Consider the following 20,973-nt stretch of genomic DNA (forward strand, 5'->3'; position numbering starts at 1 on the left):
TTAAATGTTAAGTCAGTCAAAATAGACATGTCTTGTTTGAAGGAAACAAGGCCTATGTTGTCAGGGTTATTTTCCTGCTTGTTTCTTTGACTCATTGCGTATATCTCTGATATTTATATATACATTATATGTGGAGACAGTTGATGAACTTGGTATATTGTTGTTCAAATACAGTTAATTTTTGTTTTTACTGAGAAAACTAAATACTATATGGAGATGGTAAAAAAATTTTATTTCAGAGAGTTTACCTCATATGCTTTCTATCCATGAGCCAAGAGTGCATTTTCTATAACCTGGTAGACTGCTTACATTTTAAAAAGTGCTTGTTGACAACATCTGTCTTATAAAATGCTTATCCTCTATTATCTCTGAATATCTAGTTATGTATTTGTAACGTAGCTTTAGTATGTGGGCTTGACTGCAGAATTTGGTGGTGATGCATGGGAGAGAAAATTGGTTTCGGTTTATTTTATTGTTATTTTGTGGGGGTTTTGTTGGTTTTGTTTTTTGTTTTTTTTTTTTTTTTTTAATTAAAAATTGTTTACAGGACTGGGAAAAGCTTTTTATACTTAAATCCTATTTTCATCACTTCTCAGAGTAAGTGATCATTTAGTTGATTGTGTCAGTCCACAAATAAATAAAAATATGTTTGCTTAGCATAATTGCAATACTCCAGATGTTATTAACTTAAAATGACATCTAGTGAAAAGTTCCTGTGCTTTATGAATAGATTAAATTTATTAATCTTTTGAAATTTAAATGCATCATTTCATTTTGCATCTGAAAAATGCTCGTGTTTTGCTGTGCTTCAAAACGTCTGTGATTATGGTTCAGAAAAGACAGAAGAGTCTAGAATGGGAACAAATATTCCCAAGGAAATTTAAGACAAGTATGGTGCTATTGTTTCTTTTTTTAATAAAACAAACAAAAAGAAGACAACCCCAAAAGGCTTAGCTTTTCTGGATATACTGAATCGCAAATTTCATCCATCCTACAGAATGAATCGGGTTTGGTTTGGTTGTTTTTCCCCAGTGGAAAAAAAGGTGGGGGGAAGCGGTCAGTTTTTAAAGCTTTAAAAAAAAGTAAAATATTAAAAATGCAATTGTTGTGTCATGATAGTTCGTGTCAAATTGTTTTGGATTTTTTTGACCAGCTCATAAATTGGCCAGTCTGAAGTGTTATGAACTAGATAATTCCCTTAGAAAAGTTCTAGCTTTAGCATTAACTTTATCAATAAAACAGTGGATGTTTGTGAAAGCCTTTTATAGATCATTTTATATTCAAGACACTTACATTTCTAGATAATACATAAACAATTAATTGAAACGGAATTGTTCTGACTTCCATGTTTTGCAGATGCACTGAAATTAACTCATGTAAGCTTTATCCCTGGATTCATCAGTTTAGCAATAACAAAAGATCTGCTGATCAGATACGACCAATCTATTTCCCTGATGTTGACCCTCACAGTCTTCCTTCTGGTTCGAACTTCTCTATGACAGCAGGGGATTTTCAAGAAATTTACTCTGAGTGTAGTGAGTAAATGCAAATATTTAATTTTTACATATAGCTATCTTTAGTGTATTTGTTATGAGACAATAAGAAATGATTACAAATAGAATGGAACTGTATCTGTAATCATTAAGCAGAAAAGTACTAACTATAACAAGATTTTCTTATTCCAAATCAGCTTTTTTTTTAATAACTAAAAAGAAAAACCCCAACATACAGATAATATATTTGCTGTAGCTAGCTACCTGCCTAACAGATCTTTGTTGCAGTAGTCTCTTTCAGAATAAAGACAATATGGCAAAGTTAGGTAAAGTTTTACTTGATTTTTTTAAAAAGTGATGTTAAGGAAGTGAACAATGTAACTAATGCATTACTTTTTCAGTGGAAAAAAAAGTATTTTTTGTTAATTAATTTTCTATTGTAAAAGCAAAGCAAACTTTTTTGATACTAATTAATTATAAACGAAACAAATATATGCTTATTGACTGTCAGTAGCAAGTATTTCAGAGGCACATTATGGGGATGATAATTATTAGAGATTGAGACTTCCCATCAGTACAAATACCATTACTTTTCCTGGTGATATCAGATTAATCGAGCTGTCTTCATTGCAGCTATAAAGTAGTCTCTGTATGACTAACCTAATGTTGAATTAATCTGCAGAAGATGACCTTGTTTAGCACGTACCAATTACACATTTATTCTTTGATCGGAGAATAGCACTTATCCAGGTTTTTTTCTTTCATATGTAGTCTAATATTTAACACTTCGGGTCCTAGCAGAGCAAATAATAAGAAACATGAAGTATACCTATTTAGAGGTCACTAATTATTTTTTTTCCTCACATAGTATTGGATTATCACCAAGGACTTCTGTTTTCCAATTCCACATCTCTATCCTTGTCCTTGTTGGACCCATATTTCATTATGATGAAAAATAAACTAGCTTTTGATCTGCCCCTTCTTTCTGCAGCTAGGCTTCCAGATATTTTTTGTAGGAAGCCTTCCTTAATAATTGCTTAATTTTCTGCAGATTCTGTCTTGTTAGAATATCCGATGCTGGTGATATATTAATTTTTTATTATTTTTTTTCCAATTTTACAGAACTTAAACCTTTACAATTTCAGAGATGCATGTTTAGACAAAAACAGACTCATGCTTTAAAAGGTAGTTCTTGCTTGCTAAATACGCTAAAGGTAGTTCATGCTTGCTAAATACGCTAGAAAAAACAATTCAAGGCCAGGTTGGACAGGGCTTTGAGCAACCTGGTCTAGTGGGAGGTGTCCCTGCCCATGGCAGGGGGGTTGGAACTAGATGATCTTTAAGGTCCCTTCCAACCCAAACCATTCTATGAATCTATGAATTGGAACATTCAGATACTGGATAAAATATGGGTTACATGGGTTGTAAAACTACACTTCAGTGTACAGACTTGTATTGTTCTAGGTTTTAACGTAACCAGAGTCCCAAAGCTGTTGGGTATGTTTGTATTTCTATTTTTAACAGTTATGGTAATGAAGTTCATAGATCAGGTGAATATTAACACGTTTGGGCTTTCAATTTATATATTACAGTAATTAGGTTTTATAATATATAAGCAATATTTTATATAATAAATGCAAATAATTATTTCATAAAATACATATAGATATGCATTGATATTTTAGATTTTTTTCAAAATAAAGACCTCACAAACCCAAACTTAACTGTCCATCATTTATCACAGAAATCACAGAAACTTCAGAGTTGGAAGGGACCTCTAGAGATCATCTAGTCCAACTCCCCTGCTAAAGCAGGATTGCCTAAAGCACATCCCTCAGGGCTGCATCCAGGCGCGTCTTGAAAATCTCCAGAGAAGGGGAATTCCACAACCTCCCTGGGCAGCCTGTTCCAGTGCTCTGTCACCCTCACTGTAAAGAAGTTTTTCCATGTATTTGAACGGAACTTCCTATGTTCTAAATTGTGCTCGTTGCCCCTCGTCCTGTCACTGGGAACCATTGAAAAGAGTCTGGCACCATCCTCCTTCAACCCACCCTTTAGATACTTGTATGCCATAATAAGGTCTCCCCTCAGCCTTCTCTTCTCCAGGCTAAAGAGTCCCAGCTCTCTCAGCCTTTCCTCATAAGGGAGATGCTCCAGTCCCTCAGTCATCTTAGTTGCCCTACGCTGGACCCGCTCCAGTAGTTCCCTGTCCCTCTTGAACTGGGGAGCCCAAAACTGGACACAGTATTCCAGTTGTGGCCTCACCAGGGCAGAGTAGAGGGGGAGAATGACCTCCTTTGACCTGATGGTCACACTCTTCCCTATGCAGCCCAGGATTCCATTGGCCTTTTTGGCAACAAGGGCACATTGCTGGCTCATGGATAATTTACTGTCTACCAGGACCCCCAGGTCCTTCTCCTCAGAGCTGCTTCCCAGCATGTCCGCCCCTAACCTATACTGGTGCTTGGCATTCTTCCTCCCCAGGTGCAGGACCTTGCACTTGCTTTTGTTGAACCTCATTAGGTTCTTCTCTGCCCAGCTCTCCAGCCTGTCCAGGTCACGCTGGATGACAGCACGGCCCTCTGGAGTGTCGGCCACCCCTCCCAGTTTGGTATCATCAGCGAACTTGCTGAGGATACACTCTGTCCCCTCATCCAGGTCGTTGATGAATATGTTAAACAATACTGGTCCAAGTATTGACCCCTGGGGGACACCACTGGTTACAGGCCTCCAACTAGACTCTATGCTGCTGATCACAACCCTCTGAGTTCTGTCACACAGCCAGCTCTCGATCCACCTCACCGTCACCTCATCTAGCCCGTACTTCCTCAGCTTCCTAATGAGGATGTTATGGGAGACAGTGTCAAAAGCCTTGCTAAAGTCAAGGTAGATGACATCTACAGCTCTCCCCTCATCCAGCCAACCCGTTATAACATCATAGAAAGCTATCAGATTGGTCAGGCATGATTTACCCTTGGTAAATCCATGCTGACCACTTCCAATGACTTCCTGTTCCTCAACGTGTTTGGAGATGACATCCAGAATGAGTCGCTCCATTACCTTCCCAGGGACGGAGGTGAGACTAACCGGCCTGTAGTTCCCTGGCTCCTCCTTCTTGCCTTTTTTGAAGATTGGAGTGATGTCAGCCTTCCTCCAGTCCTCGGGCACCTCTCCTGTTCCCCATGACCTTTCAAAGACGATGGAGAGTGGTCTAGCGATAACATCTGCCAGCTCTCTCAGCACTCGCGGGTGCATCCCGTCAGGGCCCATGGACTTATGAATGTCCAGATTGGCCAAGTGGTCTCTGACCCGGTCCTCCTCAACTAAGGGAAAATCTTCCTCTCTCCAGACCTTCCCCCTTGCCTCCAGGGTATGGGATTCGTGAGGGACGGCTTTATCAGTGAAGACCGAAGAAAAGAAGGCATTCAGTAGCTCTGCCTTCTCTGTGTCTTCCACCACTAGGGCACCCGTCTCATTCATCAGTGGGCCTACATTTTCCCTAGTCTTCCTTTTTCTGTTGATATACTGATAGAAACTCTTCTTGTTGTCTTTAACTGCAGTGGCCAAGCTGAGTTCTGATTGAGCTTTGGCCCTTCTAATCTTCCCCCTGCATAGCTTTGTTATATCTTGATAATCCTCATAAGTTGCCAATCCCTTTTTCCAGAGAATGTAAGCTTTCCTTTTTTTCCTGAGGTCCAGCCAAAGCTCTCTATTTAGCCAGGCTGGTCTTCTTCCCCGTCGGCTCGTCTTTCGGGACATGGGGATGGCCTTCTCCTGTGCTTCTAAGAGCACCTGCTTGAAGTATGACCAGCCTTCCTGGGCACCTTTGCTCTTCAACACTGCCTCCCAAGGGACACTCTCGACCATGCTCCTAAACAGGCTAAGGTCTGCCCTTCGGAAATCCAAGGTGGCAGTTCTGCTGGCTCCCCGCCTTGCCTCTCCAAGAATTGAAAATTCTACCATTTCATGGTCACTGTGCCCAAGACGACCTCCAACCTTTACATCCCCCACAAGACCTTCTCTGTTAACAAACAGTAGGTCCAGTAGGGCACTTCCCCTAGTTGGTTCCTTCACCAGCTGTGTTAGGAAGTTGTCTTCCACACACTCCAGGAACCTCCAGGACTGTTCCCTCTCTGCTGCGTAGTATTTCCAGCAGACGTCTGGGAAGTTGAAGTCCCCCACAAGAACAAGGGCAAATGATCGTGAGACCTCTGCCAGCTGCTTATAGAATACTTCATCAGTTTCTACATCCTGATTAGGGGGTCTATAACAAACTCCCATCACGATATCTGCCTTGTTGGCCTTCCCCTTAATTCTTATCCATACACACTCAACACTGTCATTCACACTGTTAAGTTCCAGACATTCAAAACTGTCCCTAACATAGAGGGCCACCCTGCCACCTCTCCTTCCTTGCCTATCCCTTCTGAAAAGTTGGTAGCCATCGATTATATTTTGCATATAGTCCCTGGTAAACATGAGAAGTCTTCAACTCTTATTGTTAATTGAAGTCAATCCTGAGTGTTAAACAAATATCAGTGTTAAATGATACATTTTTATGGGGGAGAAACATTGAAACTAATATCTGTGTAATATGTTCTTTTTGTGCAGATACATGGGACTGCATAGCAACTTGCTTCTTTATAGATACAGCACATAACGTTATTGATTATATTGATACTATATGGAAAATATTAAAGCCTGGAGGAATATGGATAAATGTAGGTAAGTAAGTGTGACCAGTGTTTTTTTCCACAAACTCGACTTCTGTTTCCTCACATACTAGGCACCTAGTACCTGAAGAGAGTTGTGGGGATGAAAGTGTCTGTGATGAAAATCCTGCAGAGCTAGGGCTTTCAAATTCTCAGGCCTGTTCAGAATATGTCCAGATGTGTGTTAGTTATAATCATGTCAACACCATGTGATTTTTTATTTTTTTTTTTCTAAATAGAGAAGCAAAGCTGCCCAGTGCCAGGTTTTACATTTGTGTGTCACACATTTAAATTCGACTAATGTAGTGTCCTGTATTCTCTTTGCTGGTTTTCTAAGAAAATAGACCTTACTCTGTCTGTTAATACATCCTTCTTATTTTCTTCTTATTTTCTTAATTTGTTGTCTAATTTGTACTATGCTTGTAAGTAGAATAAGGTGTAAGAGCTTTGGCTCAAAAAGCTCTTACAGGCCCTGGTTCTCATGGGGAACTTCAACTACACTGATGTTTGCTGGAAAGACAACACAGCCAGGCATGCACAGTCCCAGAGGTTTCTGCAGAGCATTGATGGTAACTTCTTGATACAGGTAGTGGACAAACCAACGAGGAGAGGTGCACGGCTGGACCTTGTGCTGACAAACAAAGAAGGACTAGTTGGGGGTGCGAGAGTCGGGGGTAGCCTTGGCTGCAGTGACCATGAGATGGTGGAGTTCAGGATCCTGCGTGGAAGAAGCAGGGCAAAAAGTAGCATTACAGCCCTGGACTTCAGGAGAGCTGGCTTTGGCCTCTTCAAAGACCTACTTGGAGGAATCCCATGGGCTAAGGCTCTAGAAGGAAGGGGAGGTGCAAGGGAGCTGGTTAATATTTAAGCACCACTTCCTCCAGGCTCAAGATCAGTGCATCCCTAGGAGCAAGAAATCAGGCAAAGGAGGCAGGAAACCTGCATGGATGAGCTTCTGGAAAAACTCAGATGGAAGAAAGAAGTTTACAGAATGTGGAAAAAGGGACTGGCCACTTGGGAGAAGTATAGGAACGTTGTCAGAGGATGCAGGGATGCAATGAGGAATGCAAGGTCCCGCTTGGAATTAAACCTAGCAAGGGATGTCAACGACAATAAGAAGGGCTTCTTCAAGTAAATCAGCAGTAAAAGGAAGACTAGGGAAACTGTGGGCCCGCTGCTGAATGAGGTAGGTGCCCTGGTGATGGAGGGTGCAGAGAAGGTGGAGTTACTGAATGTCTTCTTTGCTTCATTCTTTACTGCTAAGGTCGGCCCTCAGGAACCCCAGACCCTGGAGGTAAGAGAGAGAGCCTGGAGTAAGGAAGACTCTCCCTCGATCAAGGAGGATCAGATTCGAGATCATTTAGGCAATCTCGACACCCACAAATCCACGGGCCCTGATGGGATGCACCCACGAGTGCTGAGGGAGCTGGCAGATGTTATTGCTGGGCCGCTCTCCATCATCTTTGAAAGGTCCTGGAGAACAGGAGAGGTGCCTGAGGACTGGAGGAAAGGCAATGTCACGCCAGTCTTCAAAAAGGGCAAGAAGGAGGACCCAGGAAACTACAGGCCGGTCAGCCTCACCTCCGTCCCTGGGAAGGTGATGGAACAGCTCATCCTGGATGTCATCTCTAAGCATGTGGAGGAAGAGAAGGTCATCGGGAGTGGTCAGCATGGATTCGCCAAGGGGAAATCATGCTTGACCAATCTGATAGCCTTCTACAATGGAATGACTGGCCGGGTGAATGAGGGGAGAGCAGGGGACGTTGTCTACCTTGACTTTAGCAAGGCTTTTGACACTGTCTCCCATAACATCCTCATTGGTAAGCTTAGGAAGTGTGGGTTAGATGAGTGGACAGTGAGATGGTTTGAGAACTGGCTGAATGGCAGAGCTCAGAGGGTCGTGATTAGGGGCACAGTCTAGTTGTAGGTCAGTGACAAGTGGCGTCCCCCAAGGGTCAGTACTGGGTCCAGTCTTGTTCAATATATTCATCAATGACCTGGATGAAGGGATAGAGTGCATCCTCAGCAAGTTTGCTGATGACACAAAGCTGGGAGGGGTGGCTGACACACCAGAAGGCTGTGGTGCCATTCAGCAAGATCTGGACAGGCTGGAGAGCTGGGTGGAGAGAAACCTTATGAAATTCAACAAGGGCAAGTGTAGGGTGCTGCACCTGGGGAGGAATAACCCCATGCACCAGTACAGGTTGGGAGCTGACCTGCTGGAGAGCAGCTCTGTGGGAAGAGACCTGGGAGTCCTGGTGGACACCAGGATGACCATGAGCCAGCAATGTGCCCTCGTGGCCAAGAAGGCCAATGGCATCCTGGGCTGCATCAAGAAGAGTGTGGCCAGCAGGTGGAGGGAGGTCATCCTCCCCCTCTACTCTGCCCTGGTGAGGCCGCACCTGGAGTACTGTGTCCAGTTCTGGGCGCCCCAGTTCAAGAAGGACAGGGAACTGCTGGAGAGAGTCCAGTGGAGGGCTACAAAGATGGTCAAGGGACCGGAGCACCTCTCTTATGAGGAAAGGCTGAGAGCCCTGGGTCTGTTTAGCCTGGAGAAGAGAAGACTGAGAGGGGATCTTATCAATGCTTATAAATATCTAAAGGGTGGGTTTCAAGAGGATGGAGCCAGACTCTTTTCAGTGGACAAGGGGCAATGGGCAAAATCTGTAACACAGGAAGTTCCATCTCATCATGAGGAAAAACTTTACTTTGAGGGTGGCAGAGCACTGGGACAGGCTTCCCAGAGAGGCTGTGGAGTCTCCTTCTCTGGAGACATTCAAAACCCGCCTGGACGTGTTCCTGTGCAATCTGCTCTAGGTGAACCTGCTTTGGCAGGGGGTTTGAACTAGATGATCTCCGAAGGTCCCTTCCAACCCCTGCCATTCTGTGATTCTGTGAAAAGAAGAGACTTAAAACTTTTGCCATGGTAAGGGAAAGGCAGACTAAACTTGGGCATTAAACATTTTGTATAGTAGCAGTCACACCAGTCCTGGGTAGTCACAGAATGTGAACATAGCTCTTGAATAGCCCACAGCATGTCCTGCCTCCTATTCCATAGATAGCACAGTGATGCTAGACTGAAGTTCATTATAAAAATCATATTTGAGTGATAGAAATATGTATTTTTTTGTCCATATTTGAATGTTGTGAACTTGGATATCAGCATTCTTCACGCTTTCAGTATATGCTCTGGCTTTTAAAAAAAAAGCTTGCTTTTTTTTTTTTAATAGCTATTTCCATTGTGTCTTTGTACTGTAGGTCCTCTCCTTTACCATTATGAAAACTTGGCGAATGAACTTTCTATAGAATTAAGCTATGAGGATATAAAAAATGTTATACTGCAGTATGGATTCCATATAGAGGTAAGATGATGCTGCAATTTGGAATGAATAGTATTGGTTTAAAGAGAATGAACTTCTTCATACAGACCTTTACCTTAAATGTTCTTCAATTTAATGCCTAGACTAATAACTTCTAAGAGTTAAATATTTATAGTTGTGTTGCAACTTTTTATCATTGTTGTGGTTGGTGGTTTTTGGTTTTTTTGTTGTTTTTTGTGTTGTGTTTTCTTTTTTGTTTTTTTTTAACATGTGTAGATAGACTGTGAAATCTGTTGGTAGAAAGTATATAGCAATTTCTTATGGAGAGAAATTTCTACAGTGCCTGTAGATAAAGTATTTTGAAGGCCACCGATTTTTACTTTCAGGTGGAGAAAGAATCTGTATCCTCAACATACACTGTGAATGAACTTTCCATGATGAAATACTACTATGAATGTGTGTTGTTTGTCGTGAGAAAACCAGAATAGAAGTGGGTTTGTATAGGTTAATCAGAAAGAAATGCTGGCTCGAATTGTAAAATTGAGAACAAAACAGACTGAGTGATGTCTGGACAAATCAGTGGTGCCTTCTTACACCTAATAGGATTTAGATAACATCTATTTTCTGAACATCATTTCTATTGCTATCCAGACATGTAGTGTGCCATGCATATTTGTAATGTATTATTGAAAATGGAGGGGGAAATGTTCACATGCACTATCTTTATGCTTTGGAATGCATTAAAAAAAACCCAACCAAACAACATTTTCATCTGTATAAAATTTAACGTTTTCCCTAACCAGATTGGTTCTTCATAAATGCTGCCTCATTTTTTCAGAAATTTATAACAATTTTCTTCTTTCTGTTTTCTGATTTTAGGGATGCATAGTAGTATTTAGTGTACTAGCTGTGTCACAGTTCACAGAAGTATTTCTAAATGTACACTTAAATTATGAAGTCTGAAATGGGTTGAAAAGCTGTAAAATGATTCTTGACATATAACAACTATCAGAACTGTTACAGCATTTTCTGTGGAACTGGAAATAGTGTAAATAGGAACGAAGTAGACTATTGTATGAATTCTAATCTTTGGGACTATACCACTGTTAACCATTTACTCAAAACACAATCTGTAGACAATTTGAAATACTATGTGAAAGAATAGTATCGAATGAAAGAAAGCAGCATGTCAGAGGAGCAGTAAATTAACCTCAGTTCAGGAATAACACTAATTCTGATGAATCTTAGTGTTGAAACTGAAATATTGGATGCTTTGCAGACTTAAAATATATTGATCTTTTGAGTCACCTACCTATTGCTTATGCCGAAGCTGTGGAAGCAATATTTTTGTTTAAGAGAACTTTCCGTTTAATTATGTTTGAGTTCTTTTCTTTTTTAAAACTAGTAGCATAGCTGAGTTATCCATACCATGAAGAGGTGGTGGGATATAGGAAATGTCTTTTTTTTAAAAAAAAAGCCAACACACACTACCCCCCAAAAAACCCACCCAAAGTACAAAAAAGAACCCCAGCATATCATACAGTGGTTTGGGTTGGAAGGGACCTTAAAGATCATCTAGTTCCAACCCCCCTGCCATGGGCAGGGACACCTCCCACTAGACCCAGCAACTAGAACCACTCATCTGCTCCAACAACTCTTCCCCCCCCACACCCCACACCCTCCCTGGGCCCAAGGGGAAAGGGAGGAAAAAACCCTCATGGGTTGAAATAAAGACAGTATAATAGAAACAATAGCAGAAAAGGAAAAATAACAATAATAATAATGACATGGGTCACTCTGTCTGGTGAATTGGCACGGTCCTGAGCAGTGATCACAGATTCCCACCCCCCGGCTAACCCCCATTTATATACTGAGCATGATGTCTGACCTTAGTACCAGGGAAGGTCATGGAGCAGATCATCTTGAGTGCCATTATAAGTCATATAGAATCTTCCTAGAATCTTCATGGTTGGAAAGGACCTTTGAGATCATCGAGTCCAACCATACACACACAAAAACAAAAAAAAACCCCAAAAATCCCAACCCCTACAATCTCTGTCACTAGAGCATGCCCTGAAGTGCCAAATCTACATGTTTCTTAAATACCTCTAGGGATGGGGACTCAACCACCTCCCTGGGCAGGCTGTTCCAGTGCCTGACCACTCTTTCAGTAAAGTAATTCTTCCTAATATCTAATCTAAACCTCCCCTGCTGCAACTTCAGACCATTTCCTCTGGTCCTGTCATTATTCACTTGGGAGAAGAGGTGTTGCGTGAAAAGGGGCAAAGCGGTTTTAGCAGAAGATAAACCCCCTTGCGTTCTAACACTCCTCACCGAGGTGGGAGGCCAGGTGCGGCTAGGTTTAAATTCTGAGTGATGCCCAATTCAGCACTATCAGTCCAATCGCGTTTAATATGTATTAAACTATTACGATTTGGATACACTAATAGTGGACTGCACCTTCAGTCTAGTCGTGCTCATGAACTAGCACGGCCACTCTCCAGTCTTTGGTCGCATTCAGTGAGAAAGCGAAACGACTAGCTACTTAAAAAAGTGCAGTTTATTTAAACAACAGGTATATAGGTTCTTAGGATTGCCGGTGATAAATACACTGTCTGCAAAGCACGTGCAAATGAAAGTATTGTTACATATACAAAACGCGCGACAAAGTTATAAATGATACAGCCTGGCTATAAATGTAGAAAAAGAGAGTCTCTAGAGAAATTTCTAAGTTTCCCGAGGAAGCACTCGGTATAATCTAAGTCTTACCCAAAGGCGTCCCTATGAGGGGGAAGAGAGGCTCAGCCCGTCGACTGATCCCAAATCAGTGATATAATTCTTTATGATGGTGTCTTCCCTGGGTATCCCCCCTCTCTTGGGCTATTTTTATACTATTTGTTATCTTCAAGGTGGAGTTTGAGTGACTTTAGTCATACGTACTTTTATCATGATTGGTGTAAATTTCTCTCGCTTCACAATTAAAGGTATAGTTTACGAGAAATTCAGGGCGCAGACTCAAGAAGGAGTGGTCGCACCTTGGAGGCGGGTAGCCTTCGGGATGGAGGTGTGTTTTGGTATTATAATGACATTATAATGAGCAAAGTTCGCACAAAAGACAGCATTTCATCAAAATTTGACAAAATGTTGGCTCTGAGCATCGAGCGGGCAGCTAATTGGCAGCTTATCTGTTTCATGGTATCAACCCATTCCTGTATCCGCTATACATCATAAGGTAAAGCCACGGAATAATTGCATCCCGTCCCGTACCTCATGTAGCTTATCAGGGAACCACAGATGTTGTGTCCTTCATGCCAGCTGCGGCTATTTTCTACCTCAGAAGCCTCTTGATTTTATACTTTTCCTTAATGTGTGAACAATGCTGTACTTTTGTATTTTTTAGCCAATTTAGTATTTATTCCACAAGAGGCCACCACCCACCTCTCTCCAACCTCCTTTCAGGTAGTTGTGGAGGGCAATGAGGTCTCCCCTCAGCCTCCTCTTCTCCAAGCTAAACATGCCCAGCTCCCTCAGCCTCTCCTCATATGACCTGGTCTCCAGACCCCTCTCCATCCTGGTAGCTCTCCTCTGGACGCGCTCCAGCACTTCAATGTCCCTCTTGTACAGAGGGGCCCAGAACTGAACGCAGCACTCGAGGTGAGGCCTCACCAGTGCCCAGTACAGAGGCACCATCACTTCCCTGCTCCTGCTGGCCACGCTATTCCTGATACAAGCTAGAATGCTGTTGGCCTTCTTGGCCACCTGGGCACACTGCTGGCTCATGTTAAGCTGGCCGTCCACCAGCACCCCCAGGTCCTTTTCTGCTGGGCAGCTTTCCAGCCACTCTTCCCCAAGCCTGTAGCGTTGCTTGGGGTTGTTGTGACCAAAATGCAGGACCCGGCACTTGGCCTTATTAAACCTCATACAGTTGGCCTTGGCCCATCGATCCAGCCTGTCCAGGTCCCTCTGTAGAGCCTTCCTACCCTCAAGCAGATCGACACTCCCACCTAGCTTGGTGTCGTCTGCAGACTTACTGAGGGTGCACTCAGTCCCGTCATCCAGATCATTGATAAAGATATTAAGCAAAACCGGCCCCAAAACTGAGCCCTGAGGGACACCACTGGTTACTGGCTGCCAAGAGGATTTCACCCCATTAATCACAACTCTCTGGGCACGGCCATCCAGCCATTTTTTAACCCAGCAAAGAGTACACTTGTCTATGCCATGATTCGCCAGCTTCTCCAGGAGAATGCTGTGGGGGACGGTGTCAAAGGCCTTACCAAAGTCCAGATGGACAACGTCCACAGCCTTCCCCACATCCAGAAGGCAGGTCACATGGTCATAGAAAGAGATCCAGGTCAGTTCCCTGGATCCTCCTTTCGACCCTTCTTGTAGATGGGCGTCACATTAGCCACCCTCCAGTCATCTGGTACCTGCCCTGTTGACCAAGACTGTTGATAAATGATGGAGAGAGGCTTGGTGAGCTCTCCCGCCAGCTCCCTGAGTACTCTTGGGTGAATCCCCTCCGGCCCCATAGACTTATGTATGTCTAGGTGCAGAAGCAGATCATTGACTACTTCCTCCTGGATTATGGGTGGGTTATTTTGCTCTCCATCCTTATCTTCCAGCTCAGGAGGCTGAACCCCCTGGGGACAGCTGGTCTGACTATTGAAGATGGAGGCAAGTTAGGCATATAATGGACGACCAGGGGATCGGGCCTAGTCAGCATGGGTTTATGAAAGGCAGGTCCTGCCTGACAAACCTGATCTCCTTCTATGACAAGATGATTCGATTATTGGATGAGGGAAAGGCTGTGGATATTGTCTACCTAGACTTTCAAAAAGCATTTGACACTGTTCCCCATAGAATTCTCATGGGAAAACCGGCGGCTCATGGCCTGGATGAGCATACGATCTGCTGGATCAAGCACTGGCTGGATGGGCGGTCCCAAAGAGTGGTGGTCAATGGAGTTAAATCCAGCTGGCGGCCGGTCACGAGTGGTGTCCCTCAGGGCTCAGTGTTGGGACCATTTCTGTTTAACATCTTTATTGATGACCTTGATAAGGACATAGAGTATATCATCAGCAAGTTCGCAGATGACACCAAGTTAAGCGGGAGTGTTGATCTGCATGAGGGTAGGGAGGCTCTACAGAGAGACTTGGATAGATTGGATCGATGGGCCAATGCTAATGGGATGAGCTTCAACAAGGCCAAGTGCCAGGTCCTGCACTTGGGCCACGACAACCCCATGCATCGCTACAGGCTTGGGGAAGTGTGGCTGGAGAGCTGCCTGGCAGAAAAGGACCTGGGGGTTCTAATTGACAAGCGGCTGAATATGAGCCAGCAGTGTGCCCAGGTGGCCAAGAGGGCCAATGGCACCCTGGCTTGTATTAGAAACAGTGTGACCAGCAGAAGGAGGGAGGTGATTGTCCCCCTGTACTCAGCACTGGTGAGGCCACACCTTGAGTACTGTGTCCAGTTCTGGGCACCTCAATACGAGAGAGAGATCGAGGTGCTGGAGCGAGCGCAGAGGAGGGCAACGAAGCTGGTGAAGGGCCTGGAGAATAAATCTTATGAGGAGCGATTGAAGGAGCTGGGACTGTTTAGTTTGAGGAAGAGGACGCTGAGGGGAGACCTCATCACTCTCTACAACTACTTGAAAGGACATTGTAGAGAGGTTGGTGCTGGTCTCTTCTCACAGGTAATTAGAAGGGAAATGGCTTCAAGCTGCAGCAGGGTAGGTTTAGGCTGGACATTAGGAAAAAATTCTTCACAGAAAGAGTGGTTAGACACTGGAATAGGCTGTCCAGGTTGGTGGCGGAGTCACCATCCCTGGATGTGTTTGAGACTCGTTTAGATGTGGTGTTAGGGGATATGGTGTAGGGGAGACCTTTGTAGAGTGGGGTTGATGGTTGGACTCGATGATCCCAAGGGTCTTTTCCAACCTAAATGATTCTATGATTCTATGTCTATGGTATGGAATATTCCTTTGGCCATTACATTGTTCTGTCTATGCTTCTATGGGAAGATGAAAAAAGTCCTTGAATAGCGTAAACATCACTTAGCAACAACTAAAATCAGTAGGTATTATTGACATTCCTTTCACAGCCTGAAACTCTTTCCCAGATGAAACTAGGACACTAATATCTAATCTAAATCTATCCTCTTTTAAGTTTAAAACCCTTGTGCCTTGTCCTGTCGCTACGTTCCCTGAGAAAGAGTCCCTCCCCAGCTTTCCTGTAGGCCCCCCTTTAAGTACTGGAAGGCTGCTATAAGGTCGCCCCGGAGCCTTCTCTTCTCCAGGCTGAACAACCCCAACTCTCTCAGCCTGTCCTCATAGGAGAGGTGCTCCAGCCCTCTGATCATCTTTGTGGCCCTCCTCTGGACTCGTTCCAACAGTTCCATGTCCTTCTTATGTTGGGGACCCTGGAGCTGGACACAGTACTCCAGGTGGAGTCTCACAAGAGCAGAGTAGATGGGGAGAATCACCTTGGGATTGCCCCGACCCAGGTGAAGGACCTTGCACTTGGCCTGGTTGAACCTCATGAGGTTTGCACGGGCCCACCTGTCAAGCCTGTCCAGGTCCCTCTGGATGGCATCCCTTCCCTCCAGTGTGTTGACCGCTCCACACAGCTTGGTGTCGTCAGCAAACATGCTGAGGGTGCATTCAATCCCACTGTCCACATTGCTGACGCAGATATTAAACAGCGCTGGTCCCAATACCAACCCCTGAGGAATGCCGCTCATGACTGGTCTCCACTTGGACATCAAGCTGTTGACCCCAACTCTTGTGAGTGCAAGCACCTAGCCAATTCCTTATCCACCGAGTGGTCCATCCATCAAATCCATGTCTCTCCAATTTAGAGACAAGGCTGTCGTGCAGGACAGTATCAAATGCTTTGCACAAGTCCAGGTAGATGATGTCAGTTGCTCTTCCCTTATCCACCAATGTTGGAACCCTGTCGTAGAAGGCCACCAAATTTGTCAGGCATGATTTTCCCTTAGTGAAGCCACATTGGCTGTCACCAATCACCTCCTTAGAAACTTCATCTGCCAGGTCCCTCAGGACCCACGGATGCATCTCATCAGGTCCCATGGACTTGTGTACCTTCAGGTTCCTTACATGGTCTCAAACCTGATCTTCTCCTACAGTGGGCAGTTCTTCATTCTCCCAGTCCCTGCCTTTGCCTTCCGCAACTCGGGCGGTGTGGCTAGAATGCTTGCTGGTGAAGACAAATAATAAATAATATAACCAAACCATCTCCTTATCAGAGTCAGCATATGGCATATCCAGGCCAATGGGTAGACAATTTGTGACTTGAAGGCAGTTTACTCATGCTACATTAAGATCTACCTCTTTTTTTCCTTAGCCTAACCTCTTGTTTCCTTATCCTAATGTTTTTCCTGAGGCAACTGAGGTTTAGGTGGATATTCAATCTACAAATACAAGAGGGACAGCTGCCTGCTCCAAGAAAGACCTATTTAAAGCTGAAACACTACCGTTATAACTAATTTAAAAAAAAAAAAAAACCACAACAAAAAAACCCACACCAAAACCACCCACAAACAAACAAGAAAACAAACCCTTGCACAGCACAAAAAAAGAATAATTTTTTTCCCTTTAGTTTCCTTATTGTACTATTTACTCTTTTTTTTTCCTATGAACTTGGATACTTTGCCTTTATTATGGAGGTTTTGGGGTTTTTGTGTGTGTGTGGTTTTTTTATTAGATAAAATGTGATTAGTGTTTAATTTGATTCTTCAAGTTCCTTGAAATAAGGTAAGGTTAGGTAAACGTTGATTATGCAATTGACGAGTATTTACATCTGTAATATTGCCCAATTTATGTCTCTCTCAACCAGTCTGTAGTTACTCTTAAAATGTGGTGTTCTTGTTTTTACAAATAGACAGTTGCACTCTGGCATTCTGGTTGAATCTTGATATCCTTTGTTCTCTTAGGTTTTTTTCTTCACTACCCCACACTGTCAAAACTGCCATTTTTTGCATTGCTTTTGGAAAAAATATAAATTTTTTTAATTGACTTAAATCAGGTGCATAGTCGATGTGCTTCTATTTTAAATTTAGAAAATATCGTGTGGGTTTTTTTTCCTGATTCTGTCCTTTTGATGTATAACAGTTACAGTAATCTTATGAATTACTTGTATGAGGTAGTGTTTTACCTGCAGTCCTATTTATGAGTTCCTAAAAATCATTATTTGTATTTTTATGGACAGGGATAATTGTGTATTATTCTGTGTGACTGCATTCTTTTCTTCTTCAATTTTACACATGGGGGAAAAAAACCTGCGTAACTTACTAAGCAGCTGAAGCCAAGATAATTTAGGTCACTTAAACTGTATATGGTATTGTAATTGTGCAAAATAAAATGCTGCATAATCTGCAGAGTAATACTTCTTTATATGGAGTAAGTTTGACAAATGTAAAGTGTCCTGTATTTTTATTTACATGTAGTATATTATAAAATCAGTTATGGTGATAATGTATACGATAGCCTTGATTTTTATTTTTTTTCTTGGATATTAAAGTTTGCAGTATGACTTGATGACTCATCTTTGATTTTTATAATTTACTCAATGGTAAGATTTGATTTTTGTCTTTTTTATTTATTTATTCTTGGTACGTAATCAGCTATTGCATTAAAATTCCCAGGAGTGTCATCAAGATGTCTGAAAGTTCTGAAGTTTTTTGTTGAATACATGGATTAAGTGTCTTGTGGAAACATTATGACCAAGAATTGCTCCAAGAGGTTTTTCCTACTTCCTGGGATGCTGCAAAAACCTCTGTCTCCCAAATGTTGCAGCATGCCATATAACCTATGGCATCAAGCAGACAAATGAAACCTTGTGGCTGGTGTTTACTACAGGCTGCCTAATCAAGGGGAGTGTGTTGATGAAGCATTCTTACTTCAACTTCAGAAAGCATTGTGCTTTCAGGTTCTGATTCTGTTGGGGAACTTGTATCGCCCTGACATCCACTGGAAAAATGGTTTAGCAAGCTGTAAGCAGTCCAGGAGACTCTTAGAGTGCATTGAGGATTATTTCTTAATCTAGGTGATAGACAGCCTTACTGTGAAAAAGCATTACTAGACCTGATGAACACATTAGAGATGTCAAGATGGGTGGTAGCCTGGGCTGCACGCCCTGCTGGAATTCACAATCATGAGGGATATGGGACAGGTGAAGATTAGAGTCAGGACACTGAATTCTAGGAGAGCAAATTTAAATTGTTTAAGGGACTGGTGAATGGGGTCCCCTCAGGTACAAAGGAGCAGAACAGAGTTTGCAGCTCTTTAAGGACCTATTTCTTAAAGCACAAGAGCTCTTAATTCCCTTGTACTGGAAATCAGGCAAGGGAGATAGGAGACTATCATGGCTGAGTAAGGAGAAAATGCACAGACAGTGGAAGCAGAGATGTGTAGCCTGGAAAGAATATAGGGATACTGCCTAGATGGGTAGGGGTGGGATTAGGAAAGCTAAGGCACAGTGGGAACTGAATAGGGCAAGGGGTGTGAAGAATAAGAAGGGCTTTGTCCTGGTTTGAGGTAAAACAAACAAGTTTCTGTTCAGCAATTTTACTTTTCAGTTAAGCCTCTTCTAACTAACTGCGCTCTCTGAAATTAACAGCATATTTTTCAGACACTGTTGGCTTCTAGCAGAGATAAGGCCTGATGTTTGTAGTTAATAAGAGGCTCCTGCTTATACTTATTGCTGTAACAACCAAGGTCAGCTAACTTTGTTATAATGCCCCATTGGAGGGTCTGAAGCAGAAGATCGTAGAGGGGTTGCACCTGTGGGGAGGAGTGGACAGGACAGGTGACCCAAACCTGACCAATCCATCCTATCTGCCTCATGCTCAGTATAAAAGCTGAGGGATCAAAGGGGTCAGTACCTTTCTTCAATGGCTAGTGTCTGAGGAAGACTCTGTCTGTTTGTCTGCCTTTGATCCCAATTGGTGTGTTTCTGAATCCAGATCCAGAATCCAGCTTCTGTCTGTCACGGAGTCCAGTCTGGGACTTTCCCAGTGCCTGCAGGTGAAGTGATCATCATCCTTGGAGCTCAATACTGGTTATGTATGTACTCTATATATTTCATTATTTTCTTTTTTGATATTATTATCTTTTATTTTTATTATTTTATTATTAATATTTCATTAAAGTAGTTTATTTTTCTTATAAGCTCATAAGTCTCTTTCTCTCTCATTGTTCTCTCTGTGAAGGGAGAGCTGGGGGAGAGCATCTGTCATTTGTTTCAGTGGCAAGTATGGCCCAAACCACAACAGGGTTTTAAAGGTATGTTGGCCAGAAAAGGAAGATTAAAGACAATGTAACACCACCCACCCCCCATAACTAAGACAGGAGATCTGCTAACATGGAGAAGGCTGAGTAGATACTCAGTAATTATTTCTTTTTTATCTCAGTTTTCAATGGTAATTTCTCTTCCCACATCTCTCAACCCCCTGAACCTCAAGGCAGGGACTGGGGGAATGAAGTCCCTTCCATTATAGGTGTCCTGGTTCCGGTGGGGATAGGGTTAATTTTTCCTGGTATTCCATGCCATGTGAGCCACGCCCACCCTGAGCTGCCGGGGGAGGGGGCAGGAAGTTGCTGCTTAAAAGCGGGCTGGGGCGTCCCGGGTCCGGCCGGCGAGCGGCGGGGGAGCGGCGGTTCTGTAATCGTGTTTGTATATTCCCCTATCCGTGTTGTTGTTTGCCTGTTCCCTTTGCTGTTCTGTTAAACTGCCTTTGTCTCAACCCAAGAGTCTTGCCTTTTCTTACGATTCTTCCTGTATTAGGAAGGCGCGAGCGAGCGGCACGTGGTTCTTTGTTGCCGTTTGAGGCTGAACCACGACGGTCCTTTTTGGCGCCCAACGTGGGGCTCGAAGGGTTGAGATAACGACAGAATCCAACTAGAACGTGGAAAAAACGGTTTTGGTTTTTTAGGTAAATAGTCACTGGTCATCATGTTGCTTGGTTTGTTCTCATGGCTGTGTTATATAAATTCCTATATGGCTTATGTACTCCCTGCGATGCTGTTTACCATGTCTGGAAGAGGGATGAGGATTATCATTCTGCTGTCCTGTGCGATATCTGTTTATGATATGATAACATCACTGTTCAGACGGCTATTTTGGGGTGTTTATGCGGTTTTGCTGTCCTGTCGGTACATTGGACACCGTCTCTCAGAATTTGTTAATAATTTCCCCAGCCCTTTTGCCTCCCTTTTCTCCTTCGGGTCAGGTATGACAGCTTTTGAGAATTTTGAATATCCTTGGGATACTCAAACCAGCGTCTTCCTAGTGCTATGTCTCCTGAATACGTTCCAGGTCTTGTTTAGGGTTAAGCGACTATTTAAGACTACCACCCAGAGATCTGCTCCAAGGCTGGATAGTCAGGGGTGGCACGGCATGTGGGAGAGCATGGGCAGGTACCTAG

The 20,973-nt window shown here is 43.2% G+C and overlaps 1 protein-coding gene across 2 annotated transcripts in view; it reads left to right on the forward strand.

The window, feature by feature from the left end:
* LOC128902040 (carnosine N-methyltransferase) overlaps positions 1-18,259 on the forward strand; it is a 35,784-nt gene extending 17,525 nt beyond the window's left edge. Inside the window, exons 5-8 of one of the 2 annotated variants that reach the window (XM_054184367.1) lie at positions 1,357-1,535; positions 6,105-6,218; positions 9,464-9,567; positions 18,193-18,259. In XM_054184367.1, the coding sequence (XP_054040342.1) occupies positions 1,357-1,535; positions 6,105-6,218; positions 9,464-9,567; positions 18,193-18,213 (418 nt within the window). In that variant the 3' untranslated portion in view covers positions 18,214-18,259. Of the gene's footprint in view, positions 1-1,356; positions 1,536-6,104; positions 6,219-9,463; positions 9,568-9,911; positions 10,035-18,192 lie in introns of those variants that run through there. The other variant, XM_054184366.1, reaches the window with a different exon arrangement.
* The last annotated feature ends 2,714 nt before the right edge of the window (positions 18,260-20,973 follow it).

This window comes from Rissa tridactyla, chromosome W (genome assembly GCF_028500815.1).
Source record: "Rissa tridactyla isolate bRisTri1 chromosome W, bRisTri1.patW.cur.20221130, whole genome shotgun sequence".
Taxonomy (NCBI): Eukaryota; Metazoa; Chordata; class Aves; order Charadriiformes; family Laridae; genus Rissa; species Rissa tridactyla.